We start from the raw sequence: 19,900 nt of genomic DNA on the forward strand, positions 1-19,900 counted from the left end.
AAAAAAAAGGGGGGGTCAGGGAGTAACCAGGGAAACCTGGGGGGAAGATTTGGGAGGTCGGGCTGAAATACAGTCATGGCCCACCCCTAAGACCAGCTCTGTCAGCGGTCCCTTGAAAATGGTGGCCCCAGGTGACCTCCTGGCTCGCCCGCCCATAGGACCAGCTCTACTGATAGAAAACCATCCCCCTAGGGATTGGGCCAAAATAAATCTGAGGAGGTTCAACAAGGACAAGTGTAGAGTCCTGCACTTGGGACGAAAGAATCCCAAGCATTGTTACAGGCTGGGGCCCGACTGGCTCAGCAGCAGTTTGGTGAATGCCTGGATTTGGGGGCGGATACGTTGTATTCCCCCTACCTAGCTAAGAGGCTGAATCCCTGCTTTAGTTGCACAACTCAACTCATCCTTCACTATGAGGTTGAGATCAGGGCCAGATGAAGACATAAGCACTATAGGGTCATAACTGAGGCTCCAGCTCACCCAGGGACATGAATACATCACGCTCGGTTTCATGGTTTAACAGGGTCTGCCTCTTATGGTTGGGAAAGTCAGTGGGAAAACACTGCTGTAGCATCCACCCATGGCTGCAGTGAGCTTGAAACCATAGTCCTGGGGGATGAGGCTGCCCCATTCACCACAATGGGGTTTTAACTCTGAGGCCTGCTGCTCTGGGCAGCTCCACTCTCCGTGCCAACCCGACACAGAATTCTGGCACTGGAGAGAAAGTGAGCAAACGGCACCCCAGCAGCTATGCCCTGGAGACCGGAATAAACAGAGGGCCTTTCTCTTGGGGGAAGGAGGCCTCCTTCCGCCAGCACGCCAAAGGAGGTGTCAGACCACAGTATAAAGTCTGGGCTGGAGGAGCGGAGCTATGGGGCATCCCATAGTCAGAGGAACCTAAGGCCCCAGATTGCTTTGAACCATCCCTAGTCATACCCAGGCCCTAAATCACCTCTGGCTTCTGGTGATCCAAGCTTCCCTTCGATGTTCCCATGATTCTCTGGGCAGAGCACGACGCAGCTGTCTCTGGTTCTTTTCCTGGCCTCTCCCCTCCCCTTTCTGAAGCCACATACTCAAAAAGCTGCAAAACAGAAGTGCCTTTAAAAGAGCGATGACTTTCCTCCCTGGAGAGCCAGATTATTGGCTAGCAATGCTGGTCCCTAGGTACAGGGCCGGGCAGCTGTTTGAGGTGGAGGGCCCCAGCAGGGAGAGTGAATGTGTGGTGGGAGGGAAAGGAGGGGGAGACGTACTATGATTAACAGCTGCTATTACTCCCTTAAGAAATGCTGATTTCTGGAAGGAAATCTGAGTGCTGATTCATAAGCAGCCTCCTGCTGCTGCTGGGAAGTCCCTTTCTAAGGGCTTCCCTGGAAGTGTCCATGTCCCTATCTTTGGCAGGAAGATGAGTTCCCTCTGCCTATGCCAAAATCTCTGCCTGTGTCATGGGACCCATGCTGGTGGCAGGCCTGTCTCCCAGCGAACTGTCTCAAAGTCTCTCTGGAGGAAGGAGACTCACTCACACTAGACCAGACTAACACAGCTACATATCTATTACTAAGTTTTCCCCCAGTTTCACTTTCAGTGCTGGGACTTGTTTTGGGATTGGCTAGTGACTCAGCCTGTGGCGCTGCTGTGCGGCTCCTCACCGGAACGACTGCAGAAATGAGGAAGTGATGGATCACTGCACAGGCAGGAGCGTTCCGGGCAGCCAGTGGCGAGGCAGCTCTCCTGCGAGCCGAACACCTGGTAAGTTCCCTGGCGTTTCCCCCTGGGGAGTTCCTGCCCTTGCTGATGTCTGGGGCTCTTTTTATTTTCCTTCGCGGGGAAGGTAGCAGACGCAGGGAGGCTTCGGTGATCCCCCAAGCAGCCTGCCAGCCAGGGACCTGCCTGCTACGCCGGAGTCTGCTTTGTTCTGGCTTGGTGACGGGTCACAAGAGTCTGTCTTTCTGCAGTGGGCTCCTCTGGTAGAGCTCTGAAGGTGCGTGTCTGAGTGGAGGCTGAAGAAAGCCAGTATCTTCTGAGCCTCATGGAGGATGTGAAAGCATTAATATGTGAGAAATGATACTTTCTCGGTGTCACATTTTCTGCTCCTCCCCGGGGCCTGAGGCAGGGTGAAACCGACAGGTCTGGGTTTAAAGATTATTCTTAGGGTTTTATAAGCAGCCAATGCTCTGTTCCATTCAGCTTCCATGCCACCTGGCATTGTCTGGAGGATATTGCAGGCGGTGGTAAGGTAATACTTTCTACAGATTAGAAGGAGCCGAAACAACGCCCACCACAGAAAGGGTTTTATTTTCTCAATGTACGCAAGACGGTTGTAGAGGTTCAAGAAAACAGCTTGAATAGGTCGTGATCCTGCAAACCCTTCGGCACGTCAGTAATTCGTGTACAGGACCATCGTCCCTCTGAGGTCATTGGGGCTAGTCCTGGGTGTTCAACAATTCACACGCCTGAATACGTGCGGGACGAGGGCCCAGCGTTTGGGCACGTGCGGTCTGGATCTATCACCGGAGCGTCTGAGGATCTCAATGCGGTGATGCCTGTGGCGAGACAGATCATTCAGCGAGGGGTTCTCCTGGTACAGTTCATGTTCTCAAAGCCATGACGCCGAGGGCAGAGGAGTTGCTCCAGATGGTGCTGAGCACAGCCAAGGACTGGGTTTTCGTAAGATCCAAGTGTGAATGGGTGGCCGGGGCCCAGAGGCTATCCTGTGGCCTCCCCTCCTTTGCCCCTGGAGTATTGGTCGAACGGGCCCACCAAGAGAGGCTGTGGCCCCTCAGAATTTCTTTCTGCCACTGGTTTGTGTCTGCCTGGGCCGTTTTGAAAAGCACACCCACTGCGTCAAAGAATGGGAGCATTTCTGCCGCTCTGCTCCTGCAACAGGCCACGTGGACCTGTGGTGCTACCGGCCACATCCTCCTTTATGGTCCCATTGCTGCTCACGTCACCCTGAGCCACAGCTACTCTGGAGAGCTTCCCTTGACACCAGGGAGTTTCCCGGCCCCACTGCGTCTCCCTGCAGGCTGTTCTCACTGTGGCCCTCCGGCCTCCCTCGCCTGCCGCACAGACTGTGCCCTGTGGCAGCGTGGCGGGGTGGGGGGAGCCAGGAGATCTGCAGAGGCAGATGCCCGGGCACAGGGAGTGTGGCGGGAGCACCCGAGTTGTAAGGCTGCTCTAACCTGCTCCACAGATCAGAACCCAGCCAGGAAGGGGGAGCTGCAGCTAGCCCCTTTGCACCCCCCCTCACTCCCAGCTGGGTCTGACCCCCTCTTGCGGGGTGGAAGGAATGGATCGGGGGGCTAGCAGGGAGTCCCGATTCCCAGGGCTTGTCCTTGGAGGTCTGTGAAAGAAGGAGGGCTGGAGCTGGGGGGCAAGGCGTGGGGCAGAGCTTGTGGGGAGGGAAATGGGAGAAGCCCGGCTGGGGGGGATGGGCAGGGGGAAGAAAGCCCTGACTCCCTAGCCCACTTCTTTTAATGGCTCCTTCTGTTCCAGCTCCAGAACCAACCCCTGTCTTCAGCCTCTGCCCCCATCTTCCCTTTGGCACATGGGCAGCCTCCTGCTCTCCCTCGGCTCCCCCTGGCCCAGGAGCCCTGGCTGCTCTTGCCCTCCCTCCCGTTGCTGGCTTCTCCACAGCCCCCGGCCTGGCACACTCAGCCCCACTGCCCCTTCCTCCCAGAAGAACACACGCCCCCCCAGGAATGCTGAGCCCCCCCACACCTCGCAGTGCCACCCCCTTCCCCAGCTCTGCCTTCTGCTCTTCTTGCCCAGCATCAAGGGGCCACAGACCGACTGGGCACCCCGGGGCCCTTCGGAGCCCCCATGTTTGGGGGTCTGTTGCTGCGGCAGCCTGTCGGGGTAGCATAGCAACAGCCAGCTGCTTCTCGGCGGGCCAGTAGCTTCCTTTCTCACAAAGCCCCTCTGCCTCTTCCCAGGGAGGAGCTGCTTCCCAGCCGGGAGAGGGGCCAGGGAGCGAGCCCGCCCATTGCTGACGCCAGCCCCTAGCCAGTGCCTGTGGAAGAACCAGCCACTGAGTAAACGATGCCAAAAGGTGAGCAGCGCCTTCGCCACGCTCAGGGCCCACCCGAGCCGTTTCTCTCTTCTGCCCCCACATCAGATGAGCCGAAACCCACCCCCGTCTCGCTGCGCTGCCAGCGTGGCACACAATCCCCCCGGCAGAGAAACACTGGGACATGCATGCCCGGAACGCTCCCACGCCAGCAGGCGAGGGAAGGGAACCTGCCTGTGTTACCCTCTCATGCTATTTACAATAGTCTCCTGGTTTCTGGAGCGTGGCTCCTGATTTGTGACTGGGGGAGGCGGGTTGAGGCTGGGGTTATTTTTCTCCCCAAGTTTAACTGACCCTTAACGACGGAGCCACGATTGGTGCTTCCGGAAGCGCTGTGGGAGGGTGCTCGGCGAAATAGCCGGGTGGAGCGGAGCATTTCTGCGTAATGCCAGCTGTGCGGCGCAGCGCATGCTGCTGCTTGGCGATCAGGGCGCCGGCGCCCCGCTCCGTGGCCCTTACGTTTAACCCCCGTGCGGGCGTGGAGAGCGGATGCCAGAGCCCAGTTCTCCAGGCGAGGAGCCCAGCCACAGCAGATGGGCCCAGCATGTGGCAGGAGCGTCCTGGGGATGATGCAGCGTCATGTGCCGGCCGGCTGAGAGGGATGAGCTAGGGCCTCGGCCTGTCCCCACTGAGGGGGCTTCTCACCCAGCCGTCCAGGGAGTCTCGAGGACTGCATGGGACCTGAGATGAGGGAGAGCTCCGGGCACCAGCCTTCGCTCCCATCCCGTGCACCCACGCTGGGCCAGGGCTCCGTCTAGCTCTAGCATCCAGCCATCCAACTCCCGGGAAAGCAGGCTGCACATTTCAGGGCTCTTTGTGGCTCCTCTCTCTGCCCCAGAGGCTGCTGTTACCCCTGCGTCTGCTTCTCTCTAGCTGTTGTGATCACGGAGCAGCCGGCCTCCGCCTCCGTCCCTGCTGGTTACTCCCTCACGCTGCGGTGCCGGGCCGCGGCCTGCACCACCCCACGGTACCAGTGGTTCTACCAGCACCAGGTAAGGCCGGCGCGGCTTGCAGGACAGAGGCAGTTCCCCCCCCCCCCCCCCCCGCCTTCCCCTCGCTGCGCCACGTGCATCGGTTACCCCCCTCAGCTTCCTCAGTACTATGCTGCCGCGGCCGCGTGGCCAGGAGCTGGGAGGGCTGGGGGCAGGGGCCGGATGAGGGGCTGCGGGACAATGGCAGGAGCAGTGCCTGGCAGGGCCGTCGAGGGGCACGGTCGTGCTCTGTGAGGCAGCTGGTAGAGAACAGAGGGGCAGGGGGCGGGCGGGGAGCAGCCTCGCTGGTGGCTGGAGGCGCGGGAGCAGTTCAGTGAGGCATAGGTTTGTTTGCTGAAGGGAAATGCGGGGATTTGCCAGGAGGGGGAATTCCCAGCCCCTGGCGTTTCTCCACAGCGGCTCGGCTGAGCCAGAGGTGCAGGCCCAGAGGGAAGGCCGGGGGCGGGGAGGAGTGGGGACCTGCGCCCATGGTGGGGAGGCCAGTCGGTTGCAGGAGGCGAGGGAGGGCAAGGGGGGCTGGTGGGGAGTGACAGAGAGAGGGGCTGAAGCGGAACGCGGGGCACTGAGGGACCAGACGGCCAGCAGGCCCTGGGAGAAGAGAGCTCTCCCGTCTGGGGAGGGAGAAATGCCCTGGCACAGCCGTTGTGGTCAAACAAGGAAGCAGGGAGAGGAAGGGAGGCAGCAGAGCTGGAAGGGCCCTGGCAGGGCCAGTGAAGTCCCGGTGGGAGGAGGAGGAGCCAGGGAACAGTGATAGAGCCAGAGCCCAGCCAGGAGAGGCAGGAGGTTCCCTGGAACGCCAAGGGACCGTGCAGATTGGCCATGCAACGGGACACCAGGAGTCTGCTCTCAGGGCCCGACCCTCCATTGCCCGGCATCCGGATCCAGAGCTGCCCTGGGCACAGCCCCCAGGCCGCTGCCCCTGCCGCAGAGCCTGGCCCCGCGGCCGCACAGGCCTCAGGTGACACCAGGGCCAGACAGCAGCTCCCCAGGTGCTGAGAAAGCAGAGCAGGGCCCAGTGCCAAGGGGGAACAGCGACCCGGCACCCCCTCGGGCTGGGGCTGCCTGCGGAGCCCTCCACCAAGACGCCTTTCCCCCGTGCGTGCATGCCCAACTCCGGCTGCCGGGCTGTGTGGCCCCTGCTCGGCCCGCAGGCTCATCTTGGGGCAGGAAAGGGCACCCTGGCTCAGGCATCCTGGCGAGGCTGAATCCTGCCACTGGGGCAGGGCTGACACGCAGCCAGCAGAAGGCCGTCACGCCGCCTGAGAATCCCAGCTCCATTTCCCCGTCTGGCTTTTCCCGACTCCTTGCTCTGGCTTCCTGGCTCCTTCTGATCCACCCCGTCCCCACGACGGGGCCACTTCAGCCCCAGTGCAATAGAGCTGGGTCTGTCCTGGAGCTGGCCAGGTTTGAAACCAGGTGGCTAGGGAACCAAAACCAAAGAGAATGGGGCGGAGGGGGACGCGTTCGCTCCCCCAGACCTGTCATGCATCAACGCCATGCGGCTGCTGGGCGCTGTCGTATGAAAGCCTCGCCCCGCCCCGGCTCTGCGTTATCCATCAGTCTGGCTGACAGGGCTTGACACAGGGAGGTTCTGCCACCTCTCTCCTCTCGTGGCTCTCTCCACACGCCTGGGGAAAAGACAGGATGCCCAGGGGCTGTCTTGTCCTTTCAGGCTGCTTGCTGCCCGATTGCTGGGGCCACGGAGCCAGATTTGCTCATCACGGCAAGGGAAACCCGCCTCTACATCTGCCGAATCAACGACCTGCACAAAAACGTCGCCTTCTCTAACTGGGTGAGAGTAGAGGTCCACCAGCATGTTGGCAAAGGTACAAGCCCTTTCTTCCCCCTGCACACAGCCCGCTTCCCTCTCGTGAGAGCCACCCTCCCGGAGAACACAGACACCCTCCCGCGGGCGGGCAGCATGCTAGGCCAGCCCAGGGAGAGCAGGCTGCAGCAATGGGATCCTGTCAACTGGGTCTGTGCTCCCAAACCATTTAGAGACCTGTCCTCGTCCCCCGAGGGGGTGGCTCTGGATCCTCCTGTCTCCTGTTTAGAACACTCACTCCAGCGTTCCGCTGGACTGTGGGTGCATATTCAGCCAAGGGACTTGGATAATAGAAAATCCCTGAAGCTAAGGGAGAGGGAGCAAAATGAACAACCCGAATTAGCAGATAAAGCACAAATGGCTTATTAGTTAGTGTCTGTCAGGCCTTCCCATCACACCAGGGAAAGCTCCTTATGCACCCATCTTCAGCGTGTAGGAAAAACAGCTGTGTGACCACGGAGCATTCAATCTGAGTGGCATATGCTGGAGGTCGCATACTGCCAGTTCTAATCATCCTTGGAATTTCCAAAGGTAATAGAGGACAGTTCCCTAACTCCAGAAGTGTGCAGCCGACATGGGGGAATTCTCTGCTATGACAAGGTCCTATAAAGAAAAAGAAGATGATCACAGATCTAAAAATGAATGTTTGCTTATGTATAAGTGCTCATGTCTTGATCACATTCATAATGGGCAACTAGATGAAAGTCCTGACCAATGATATACAGTGTTCCCATAAGCTGAATGCTTGGGTGGCCACCCAGCTGATTAGCAGAATGCCCACAGCTGGCAGCAGGTGGTACAGATATGCACATGCCTCAGTGCATTAAATAAAATTTAATCCACACATGGGTGAAAAAAATTAGAGGGACCATAAATAATATACTTACTTTGTGCTTGGGTCAATTTCTCCAAGATGAAAACAAATTAAGAGCCAAAGGAGCAGGAAAAAATAATTTAATCAGAAAAAAGTGAGTGATAATGGGAAAACCATACTAAATCCCCAAAAAGCCATAATCCCACAAGTGAGGAAGAAGGCCAAATTGGTTAAAGAAAACAACCTGGTTTAGAGGGGAAGTGAAGGCAGGCTGTAAAAAATAAGTTGATATATAACAAATGGAAGAAAGAGGAAATTGATAATAATGAATATAAATTAGTAGTTAGGAAATGTAGAAAACCAATAAGGAAGCAAGAGGATTAAAAGAAATCCACGGCCAGCAGAGTTGTAAAAATAAAAGTAAAAGTAAAAACGAAATATATTTTGAATAAAAGGAATCCTACTATTGCTATTGGCCTAGCGCTAGAAGGAAATTTTGGAATCATCACTAATAAAACTGAAGTGCCAGAAGTGTGCAGAAAACACTACTGTATTTGGGGGTAAAAGCAGGTGGTGTGGTCTCATCGTGTGGGGATGAGACCACCCTTTCCATTCCTCTAATACCTCCGGCGAAAGTCAGCCAGCGGCTGCAGAGGTTAGACATTTTACAATTAGCGCCTCCAGAGAACGTGTATCCCAAAGTGAGCTGTGGAGTGCGCCAGACCATTCCTGATGACCTCCCTTGGCCGGGGGAAATTCCTGCAGACCGGAAGCGAGCAAATGCTGAGCCAGTGTTCATAATGGGGAAACAGGACGGTCTGGGTAATTGCAGGCACGTCAGCGTGACTTTGCTAATGGAATGACTGATATGGGACGCGATTAATCTACTACGGTGGTTCCCAAGCACCGGTCTGCGGACCAGTGTTGGGCCGCAAACCATTGGCTGCCAGGCCACAGCACACTGTCAGGTCACGCCCATGGGGCTGGGTTATACCCGTGTGTGTGGCTGGCGGCTGCCAGAGTTGAAGCCGGCTATTCGCAGCAGCTGCTGGGGCTAGGGTACCTATTTTGGCAGACTGGTAACATTTTATTTGCATATATATTTGCATAATGAATACGCAAATATAATGTTGCCAGTCCACCAAAAGTTTGTGAATAGGTTTGCCAGTCTGCCATATAAAAAAGTTTGGGAATCTCTGATCTACTGTTTATTTTAGAGAGCTTGTGCATCTGTGTGTGTGTGTGTGTGTCCATCCATGAGCGGGAACTTCTACTATGAACTAAGGGAGGAGGATGTAGTTAATGCCAATCAACATGGTCTGTTTTCCAGAAACACCTGTCAAATTAACTTGATGTCTTTTTTGATGAGATTGAAGGTTTGGTTGTTAAAGAGAATAATGTTGAGATAACAGACTTCCGAAAGGCATTTGGCTTGGTACTGCCTGATACTGTGCTTAAAAAACTAGACTATTAAATTAACACAGCATACATTAAATGGGTTAAAAACTGTTCAGCTGGGAGGTCTCAAAATGTTACTGTAAATGGGGAATTGTCCTTGAAGGGCTGTTTTGAGCCGGGTCCTGTCGCAGCGATCCCCTGTGCTGTCTAACGTTTTTATCAATGACCGGGAAGAACATACATAAAAGCATCAATGATAAAGTTTGCAGATGACACAAAAATTGAGGGAGTGGTAAATAATGAAGGTCAGTGGTTTAGAGTGGCCTGGATTGCTTTGTAAACTGGGTGTAAGGCAATACCATGCAATGTAGGCTAAAGGTCAGTGTATACTTCTCGGAGCAAAGACTTCAGGCCTCACTTGGCAGCATGGGGGGCTCGGTCCTGAGTAGGGGTCACTCTGAAATGTGCTCCTGGGCTACATAAATGGGGGACTCTCAAGTTGGAGCAGAGAGGTTATTTTTCCTCTGGGTTTGGCACTGACGCAGCTGCTGTCTCGCACTTCAAGAGGGATGTTGATTCATTGGAGAGAGTTCAGAAAAGAGCCCTGAGAATGAGTACGTTTTTAGAAAACACCACACGGGTCAAACTGTCAGAGCGCCATCCAGCCAGCTCCACGAAGAGACAGTGACTGTCTCAGAATCTACACAGGGAGCAAATAGTTACTCATGGGCTCTTTGGAGTAGCCAAGAAAGGTCCAGCTCCATCCAATGGCCAGACCAGTGGTACGAGTCCCCTCGAGACAAGTCTGGGGGATACGTCAACACAACTGAAATTTGGAGAAAACTGAATTTTTGTTTCAAGTTTTACAGCGCTTTATTATTTTTGTACTTTTTACACCCAAAAATGTCATCTCCTGCCCAGCTATGATTAAGTTGTTTAAACAAATGTGTTGCAATGGTAGAAAAAAAATGTGTGTGTCTGTAGGTGCTGGTGTACTTATAATTTCTTTTAAAGGGGTACTTCATAAAAAAAGATTGAGAAACACTGAGCTAGACAAATTCAGACTAGAAATTAGGGGTAAATGTTAGGGCCGTCAAGCGATTAAAAAAATGAATGATGAGATTTAAACCATTGTGATTAATCAGTTGTAATCCTACTGTTAAACAACAGTCTGGAGGTGTTTGGTATTTTCTAATATTGATTTCAGTGACAACCAAGTCATTGTACGGTGCTTGCTTGATTTTATTACAAATATTTACTGTGTAAAAATAAAAGAAATAGCATTTCAGTTCAGCTTATACACGAAGGGGAGTGCGAGCTCTTTCATGAAAGCTGAGGTTCCAGCGGCGAGGGATTATTATTAGGATATTCTGACATAACTCCTTTCCACTGAGGGAACCCTTGTTTGCAAGAAGGAATGGATTTTACCTCAGGGACTCTGCGTGCGGCAGAGGAGGAGGCTGGCACGGGGAAGCTGCGCTCACCAGGCCCCTGCTCTCCGTGGTAGTGTTTCTCAAACCTTGAGTGTGGAGAAGTTAGACTTAAAAAAAGATGGTGGCGTACTTTGTGACCCGCTCCAGGCTCCCACCCCCTCACTGAGCATCTGACCCCCTCCCCCCAAGCTCCTGCCCCTTTGGGGCACAGTGTTCCTGGCTTCTGCCTCCCCAAGAGCTTCTGGCTGAGGCTTCAGCCCTCCCGCCACGGATGCTTCCCTTCCCCCCTGCCTCTGCTCCATGCCATTAACCCTTTACAAATGGACCCGTTCATTTTGTTTTCCATTAATCGCGGGTGCTAATTGTGATGAATTGAGAGTCTGAGTGGATTTTTAACAGTGAGGGTAATTACCCACTGGAACAATTTGTCAGGGCTCATGGTGGATTTTCCATCAGGGACAGGTTTTCAACCAAGACTGAATGTTTTTCGAAAAGCTCTGCTCTGGGGCCTATTGTGGACCAGGTTTCTGGCCCCGGCTCCACAGCAAGTCAGGCTACGGCACCACAGTTGTCCCATCTGTCCTGGAGTCTATGACTCTATGGCACGGCTGCTTTAAATGCTGAGTAGGGGGTGAGCATGAGTCTGGGCTGCGGGCACTACTGAGGCACATGGCGTGGCCCTCTCGATGGAAGCTGTGTGCTGCAGACCACGCCAGGGGTTGCTCTGGGGTAGGGCAGGAGGCATCGCTCCAGACATGCCCTAACTGGAGCACTTGAGAGGCCTTGCCTCAGAGGGGACGTGGAACACCCGGGGGCCATTATACCGCTGGGGTTCTAGCACAGCCTCCGGCTCTGGGGAGCCCCAGGTCCTCTTCCCTGACGAGGTAGCAAAGAACTGCTCTAACTGAGGTTTAACGTTACTCCCCAGGCCTGCTCCCTGTGCCATGGCAAGGAGAACCAGTCATAGTCCTGAACCCCACCGCGCCAGAGGTGAAGGTGGGCAAGCCGCTCCTGCTGCAGTGTGCCGCACTGGGGGTGCCAGCCCCACACTACCAGTGGTACCACAATGGGATCCCCATGAAGCATCAGAAGAAGAAACTCTTGGTACGGTTGTCTTTAGAGGGTTCGTACGCCTGGCCTCCGGGTGGCGGTGCAAGGAGGGGAGGAGAGGGTCTATGGCTGAGCTGTGAGCATGAGAGAGCTGCCCCCATCCCTGTCCGTCACAGGAAAGCGGGTGTGAGGCTTGGAATGTCATCTGCTGCTGGCAGGGAATAGGCATGAAAGACCTGTGAGTGACTGATATAGCAGTGTGCCATCACCGTGGTTACCAGAGCCCCCGGTGAGCCCTGCGGGATGTTGTAGCTGGGAGTCCCTCAGCTTCCAGGCCTTTAGATGAGCTGCCTTGGATTGAGGCACATTTCCCTTCAATGCAGTGTGCAAGCTCTTTGCACTATTTGGGTTGCTGGGGTTGGATGGTTGCTCTGTCCCTTGGGTGGCGGAGACTTTGCAGAACGTAAGAATGGCCAGACTGGGTCAGACCAAAGGTCCATCTAGCCCAGTGTCCTGTCTGCCGACAGTGGCCAATGCCAGGTGCCCCAGAGGGACGGAACACAACAGATAATCTTCACGTGATCCCTCCCCTGTCACCCATTTCCAAACAAACTGAGGCTAGGGACACCATTCCTACCCATGCTGACCAATAGCCATTGATGGACCTAACCTCCATGAATCTATCTAGCTCTTTTTTGAACCCTGTTCAAGTCCTAGCTTTCACCATATCCTCTGGCAAGGAGTTCCACAGGTTGACTGTACTCTGAGTGAAGAAAAAATTCCTTTTGTTTTAAGCCTGCTGCCTATTAATTTCATTTGGTGACCCCTAGTTCTTATACTGTGGGAATAAGTAATTTTCCTTAATCACTTTTTCCATACCAGTCTTGATTTTATAGACCTCTATTCCCAGCTCTTCTCCAGCACTTGCGATGGTCTTATGTTGGCTCCAAGGGCAGCGCGGGTGCCTTTTCCCCGACTGGGTGGGGAGGTTTTGTGGCTTACTGTTACGTTCGGCATCCTCCCCCTACCCTCGGCCCCTGCTGCTGCAACGAAGTGCTCCATAAAGGTGACAGCTTCATCTAAGGTAGTGGACCCACCTTTGGCCTTCAGGGGGGAGTATCCTCCTCTAAAATGACCATTTCCTCCACCTGATGTGCTGATTTATTTTCTGGCTCCAACCACCTCGTCCCCGCCTCTTTCACCCGCTCGGCTACTGCTCGTGGCCGTTCCGTCGAGCTGTAGCGGGCCTCCCTGAACCGCTGCCGGTATGTCTCGGGCGAAACGCCGAGTTGGGTGAGGATTGCCTCCTTCACTTTATAACAACAGAGCGCGTCCCTGGCTCACACGCCCCGGTAGGCGAGTTGTGCTGGTCCCGACAAGTACGGGGCTAACAGGGCAGCCCAGTGTTCTTGTGGCCGTTTGGCCGCTGTGGCCACCCTTTCAAATGTGACCAGAAAGGCTTCCGGGTCATCTTGGGGTCCCAATTTAGACAACTGGCTTGGTAACTGCCTGCTGACATTCAGTCCTTCTTCCTTCCCAAATAGGCTGTCTCCTCCACTCCGGGCTCCTCCATTCCGGGAGCGGTTTCCCGCATTTCTTGGATCAGCTGCTGCTGCTGCTCCTGAAATTGGGCGGCAATCTGTTGCAACACTTGGGTCTGTTGTTGCTGCCGTTGCCACTGGTTGTTCATCAACCATTCGAGGAGTTTCGCTACCTCCATCTCTACTTTCCCTTGGGCAAAATCATATTCATATCAATTAATCTTGTTGTTCTCCTTCTATCCCTTCTCGCTGGGCTGGGCTCCTGCCCACATTCTCCACCATGTCTAAAGAGGCCAGTCCAGAGTCCTTACTGGTTACTCCCTTTTAATGTTTTCCCGTCATCGTTATCACCCATTTTTACTGACAGGGCAATGTCCACCCCTTGCAATTATGCGTCACTAGCGTATAACTTTTCTCCGCCGTTGGCACTTGGCCGCGGACAGTGGGGTAGGGGGACCCGGGCCTGCCCACTCTCCCGGGTCCCGGCCCAGGGCCCTAAGGCAGGGATGGTTTACCCCTGATCTAGAGGACAGGGGAGTTGCCCATAAACGCGTCCGCCTGTGGACTCCACGACCCCACCTTGGGCCACTTCCTACCTCTGCATCTCTGGCTCGGTTCCTTGCCGAGGGCACAAGCCGCCTTTGGGAGCAAAAAGGGGGAAGTTGCGCTCTCCCTGGCGCGTTATCGCTCCCTCTTCCCCCACCGGCTTCCCCCCTTTCCCCTTCCTGCTGGCGCCATTTTATGACACCCTGCCGTGCCGGTGGGTGACATCATCAACCAGCACCTACCCGGCTGCTGCGTTCAGCGTCCTCTGCGCCAGCGCCTCCTTTGGCCCCGGGTGATCCCCCGAATGGGTCCAAACACCCTCCCCAGCTGTCCCGCGGCAGCTGTCTCCGCCGGGTCGCCCCTCCTCCCGGGACTCCCTGTGCCTTTGATCAGTGCGGGGTTGCTTCACCCCGTCACATCTCTCCCTTCGTCTCCTCTTTTCTAAGCTGAAAAGTCCCAGTCTTTTGAATCTCTCTTTATATGGGACCCGTTCCAAACCCCGAATCATTTCTGTTGCCCTTTTCTGAACCTTTTCCAAAGCCAATATAGCTTTTTTGAGATGAGGGGACCACACCTGTACACACTATTCAAGGTGTGGGCGTCCCATGGAGTTTACAGAGGCAATGAGATAGTCTCCGTCTGGGCAGCAGTCCTAGGAATGAACGAAGGACCTGGCCAGACATGGAGGTGGCGACGCTGAGCACAGCTTGCCCAGAGACGGTCACGTGGAATGGGACACATTGGCATGCTCTTGCGTCTGTGGCTGGAGCATCTGAGCACAGCGGGGCAGCCCTGGGGGCAGGTCACAGGGTCAGCTGCTCGCTGCTAGTGCGCCTCCTACTGCTCGCTCTGCAGCGTCGCTGATCTCAGGTCCGATGCCCCGTGCTTCTTGCCCCGTGCCCTGCCTTCTCCTGGCCCGCAGCTTGTGGGTTTGCCCTTTCGAGAAGTGATATCATCTTCTTGCATGTCACGTGTCTTCCCCTTCTGTGGTGGGAAAGTCTCTTTTTATGAATGGGCTCAGGCTGTCTGCCCATTCACTGCCCAGCCCATCACTTCCCCCAGGCCCGCCTTCTGCACCAGCTTCCAGCACAGGGACCCTCTCACCAGCCTCTTGTGCCTGTTCCTTTCTGGTCCTGACGGCTCCTTTCCCAAGCTCTTCCTAACCTTCTGCCCCCGCTATTGCCAGCCCAAAAGTTTCCTCCTGCCTGTGGGCTACTTTGGCTCTGCAGCTCCCAGCCACCCCTCCCTCCTTCCAGGAAATGACTAGCATCCTGCCTTTCTGAGCGCCACCCAGCTCATTCCTCCCAGCTGGGCTCCCTGTTGCTCAGCCCCGGGATTACTTAAACCACCTTAGTCCCCTGCCCGGTTAATTGGCCCTTTCTTAGCCTCCATTAACCCCTTTGGGGCACGCGTGGGGCAAGGACCCCCTTCCAGGGCAGGACTCTAGGCCCCCCCCCCATTTCTTCTTTAACCCTTGTCTAACCCGGCGCTCTGGACAGCCAAGCAGAAGTGATCAGTCTTCTGGGAGGGCTCCTGTGTATTCTCTGTCCATGACAAAGGTTCAAATCGGGCTCTCCATGCACCTCGTTGTCCTGGTCTGACCAGGAAACCGCCCATCACAAGCGCTCACGGACGGGCACCAGTCCCCTAGCAGTGAGCACTTCACCTGCCCTGCCCTGTCTGTGCCCCCACCCTTAGAGCTCGGGCTAGGAAGAGGCTTTGGTTCTGGGAGGGGGGATGCTGAAAGGGCGATGGGGCCAAGACCGACGCCACAGCTAGGGGTGTGGGTGGGACCCTGGGCATGGGCTGGCAGCTGGGATACAGCATGTAGCAAAACAGAGCCCTGGGCGTGGGGCTGGGAGCTGGGACCTTGCGTGTGGGGCCGGGAGCTGGGCCCTGGGCATGGGGCTGGGAGCTGGGCCCTGCGTGTGGGGCCGGGAGCTGGGCCCTGGGCGTGGGGCTGGGAGCTGGGACCTTGCGTGTGGGGCCAGGAGCTGGGCCCTGGGTGTGGGGCCGGGAGCTGGGCCCTGGGCGTGGGGCTGGGAGCTGGGCCCTGCGTGTGGGGCCGGGAGCTGGGCCCTGGGTGTGGGGCCGGGAGCTGGGCCCTGGGTGTGGGTCCGGGAGCTGGGCCCTGGGCGTGGGGCCGGGAGCTAGGCCCTGCGTGTGGGGCCAGGGATCTGGGCCCTGTGTGTGGGGCCAGGAGCTGGGCCCTGCATGTGGGGCCGGGAGCTGGGCCCTGGGCGTGGGGCTGGGATCCGAGCTCTGGGTAAAACGTGGACATGCTGCAGCACCCCCACACGCCTAGTTCTGGTGCCCGTGTGCCCCACTGCGGAATGTGGCCACGATCCTGGGGCTTAGCGAGGCAGGACGGGCTTCGTGCGAGGTGTTAGCCTGGGACTCAGAAAACGTGGCAGCTGCAAAGTGGGGACACAGGCTCCGGGGGAAACGATTTGAGGTTCTCATCAATCTCTTCAGATCAGCTCGGCGAAGCTCGGTGACGCTGGCACGTACCTGTGCTGTGCGGCCAATGGCCACGGAGAGCACTGGACGGATGCCCTGGAGATCCACGTGGGTGAGCAGCCGGGGCTCGTGACCAGATTGGGGGTCAGGGCGGTGTCCTGGAGGGGCCAGTGCCACAGCGTTATCTGGGGACCAGCATCGGCGTGGCCTGGGAGGGTTAGCGCAGGACCAAGCACCGTGGCATTGGAGGCTCCAGCGCGTGGGTCTGACAGCCGTGGGTGAGCCACGTTAGCCAACCTCAGTAAAAGGGGCTGGTGATTCTGGAGCCCAGCTTTCGGCTCCGTCAGCGCGACTGAAAAGTGACGCATCCCAGAAATCGATGGCCACTCTCTGTCTTCGGTTTTGACCCCTGCCTCAGTTCCCTGACCTGAGAAATGGGGGGGATGCCGCCCTGCTCCTGGGGTCCTGGGCAGAGCAGACAGGGCTTGGGTAATCTCCAGACAATCCTGTGGAGCTGAGAACTGTCTTTGTAGCTGTAGCAACTCAAGGTGCCCGGGACACCGAGGATCCGGGGTGCCCTGACGATGGCTGCCCCAGACAGCCCTGGGGATGGTTTCTCCGCCCAGTAACTACCTAGACTTGATGGTCTGTGGGGATCTGCGCCAGCTCCCCGGAGCTGAGGAAGTAGCTGCCTCCCGCGGTTGCTGACAAGCCACTCGGCACAGCGATAATGGCATTCCTGGCATTCCACAGCAAGGGCAGAGAGTTAAATTTAGCCCAGGAAGTAGACTCTGTAATTATAAGGAGGAAAGTAACATTCTTCTTGCCTGGCTGTGCTGCGTTCGGAGGAGGGTGCCTCTGAGTCCAGTAGCAGGCAGCTGGAAATGCCTTTCTGCCAGGCCATAACAGCAATCCCCCGAAATGCCTCACTGGCCCAGAGAAGTGGGACTTTGTTCCAGAGAGGGAGCTGGGTTAGTCTGCTCCAGCACAAACCACGAGGGGTCCTGGAGCACCTTAAAAACCAACCGACTTATTTGGGCATCAGCTTTCGTGGGCGGGAACGCCTGCCCCGGGGACTCCTCGTCTAGCCCCCCCTTTGGCGCCCACATGGGCAGCCTAGGGAAGCTAGCCCAGGACCCCACTGTCTGAGGAACTGGTAGAGTGGTCGCAGGGCACAGGACGTGGTGAATCAGAACGCGGCGCGTATCCAGACACACTGGGAAACGCTGCAGCAGGGTGGCCTGCCCTCTCCTACAGGGCTGGGGCCCACAAGCTGGAGACTGCACAAGAGGGAAAGGGCAAGTGGACTATTTCAGGTGAAATTGGACAGAGTCAGACTCCGGCCACAGGGTATAGAATGAGAACAGCCATCCGCGGATATGTTCAAACCCAGCATCCTGAGACTGGCTTACACACCTTGGGTATGTCTACACTACCACCCTAGTTCGAACTAGGGTAGTAGTGTAGACATACCCCATGAGACTTATTCAATCATTTATAACGTAATAAATGTGACGGGGAGCCATGCCCCCCACACCCATGCTCACACCCAGCCCCCTTTGGCAGCAATCTCGGCACAAAATATGTCTCGTGCGGGACTGTGTGAAAATGACTCAGTGGCTGGCCTGTGTCAGCAAGCGGGGCAGGCTTCCCACTGGGTTCACGCAGCCACCCGGAGCCCACAGCAGGTGAGACAGCAGCTAGAATCTGTCAGCAAGTGGATGATCCCCCAGTGGGTCACTAAAGATCATTGGGGGGCGCACAAGTTTAAAGCAAAGATTTCATTTTTCCCCTTCCTGCCCCCTTCTCCCGCCTGGCAGGGCAGCCCAGGGCGTGCTCCAGCCCTGCCAGGAACTCATTGCAACCCACAGCTTAGTGCTAATTTTGGTACAGTCATTAAATGGCTATTGGGTGCAGTCATTAAATGGCTATTGGGTGCAGTCATTAAATGGCTATTTGGTAATTGGGTACAGTAATTAAACGGCTGTGCTAACTCCAGGTTCAGCTCTCAGGACTGAACCAGGCCCCAGCATGTAACATGGAAGCTCAGTGCCTCCATCCTGGCCGTAAGCTTCCCACCCCCCAGCTGGTCTGGGTGGAGGAGAGAGCTGAGCTTTCCGATCCAGCATTCTGGTGGTGGGGCTGTTTCACCAGGGACTGCTGGGATCAGACCTGGGAGTGGAGTTAGCCCTGGAATCCAGGAGTCTGCATGGGCTGATTTCCTCCCTGTCTCTTTGCAGGTCTGGGGCTGGCAGATCCGTTTGTGGGTGAGTGCTGCGTGCGTCTCTTTCTGTGAAATCAACCCGTGTGCACAGTGCCATGAGCCTGACACTGACTTTAATCTAAACACTCCCGCATCTGTCCTCTGCCTTTGGGAAATACAGCTGTGCAAACAGCTGTGCCTGGCCCCTCCCCCAGCTACCATCTCACTTCCGGTGTGCGTGCACCCCGTGCCCAAGGGCTTTCCCCCTCGCAGTACTAACCAAGGTGGGGAGTGCAGACTCAGCAGTCTCTTAGGGTATGTCTACACTACCCCCCTCGTTCGAACTAGGGGGGGTAATGTAGTCATACGGAGTTGCAAATGAAGCCCAGGATTTGAATTTCCCGGGCTTCATTTGCATAAAGCCGGCCGGCGCCATTTTTAAATGCCGGCTAGGTCGGACCCCTACATTCATTTGCAACTCCGTATGACTACATTACCCCCCCTAGTTCGAACGAGGGGGGTAGTGTAGACATACCCTTACTGCCGCTGCATTGTATCAAGGGTGGCTCCACCTCTGGCCCCCTAGGACCAGGTCTACACTGCAAATCAATGCATGATGCACGTCCAGCTCCGTGAATGGCCTCGCTGGAGCCCCAGCATGCCTTGCACCAATTTTCTGGTGTGGCCCCACTACGGGAAGTTGAGAGAGGAAATGTTCCCCGTGACTTTCCTTACTCCTCGGGCAGCAGGGTCCGCGTTTCACCCAGCAACAGCCAACCAACCAGTCTCCTTTCATCGTGTCAGTCGGATTCTGACAGGGTCTGGCCATATCATGGCCCTCACTCCAGGTCTACTCTTACTGGATCTTTCTAGGAGCTCAGCATTTTGGAGAACTCCACTTATGAGAACCCTGTTACCCCCATGAGAAAAGCAATGGGGTTGTGAGCATTGACAACTGACCCTGCTCACACAGGTGTTACAGGGACAAGTTACATGTGTGTCCGCACTGGGATTTCCTGACTACATGCGAGAATCCCATCTCGGTCAAGCCAGATGCAGACTTTCTTCCCAAAGGCCTGTTCTCATCAGGATGAGGAGAGGCTCATAGCTTGAGTGTTGGGTTTATGCTTGGCCAGAACTAGGCCTTTTAGACCATTATCCCTGTTTGTGCCATGGTAGCCAGGAGGAAAGGCCTGCCAGGCTCGACGCAGACATTGGCAGAGCTGTAGCTTGCACATCGGTGTGTGCGTTTAGTAGCTCAGCGTTGCAGAGATGATGCCCAGGCGTGCAGATCTTCGGTCATGGTTCAGGTTGATGCCAAAACCCACCTCTAGATGGAGCTGTGTGTGAGTCCCCTGAGGACAGGTGCAGTCGCTCAGGGAAGGGAAGAAACGGTGATTAACCCGTTCTCTGAGATGTGTCCATGTCCAGCTGATGATCTGCCCTCCTTCCCCTCTCTGCTGGAGTCGGGCTGGTAAGAAGGAGCTGAGGAAGGTCTGCGGTGACTCCACCCCACAGTGGTGTGAGGCGGTTGAGGGGGCTTATGCCCCCCTGACAGGCACCGCTACGGGA

The 19,900-nt window shown here is 56.0% G+C and overlaps 1 protein-coding gene across 2 annotated transcripts in view; it reads left to right on the forward strand.

Moving 5' to 3' along the window:
- Positions 1–1,365: 1,365 nt before the first annotated feature.
- LOC102457218 (mucosa-associated lymphoid tissue lymphoma translocation protein 1-like) overlaps positions 1,366–19,900 on the forward strand; it is a 44,594-nt gene continuing 26,059 nt past the window's right edge. Inside the window, exons 1-7 of one of the 2 annotated variants that reach the window (XM_006128025.4) lie at positions 1,366–1,746; positions 3,933–4,048; positions 4,940–5,058; positions 6,731–6,884; positions 11,457–11,632; positions 16,141–16,237; positions 18,366–18,392. In XM_006128025.4, the coding sequence (XP_006128087.2) occupies positions 4,039–4,048; positions 4,940–5,058; positions 6,731–6,884; positions 11,457–11,632; positions 16,141–16,237; positions 18,366–18,392 (583 nt within the window). In that variant the 5' untranslated portion in view covers positions 1,366–1,746; positions 3,933–4,038. Of the gene's footprint in view, positions 1,747–1,771; positions 1,979–3,932; positions 4,049–4,939; positions 5,059–6,730; positions 6,885–11,456; positions 11,633–16,140; positions 16,238–18,365; positions 18,393–19,900 lie in introns of those variants that run through there. The other variant, XM_075897461.1, reaches the window with a different exon arrangement.

This window comes from Pelodiscus sinensis, chromosome 14 (genome assembly GCF_049634645.1).
Source record: "Pelodiscus sinensis isolate JC-2024 chromosome 14, ASM4963464v1, whole genome shotgun sequence".
Lineage (NCBI taxonomy): Eukaryota > Metazoa > Chordata > Testudines > Trionychidae > Pelodiscus > Pelodiscus sinensis.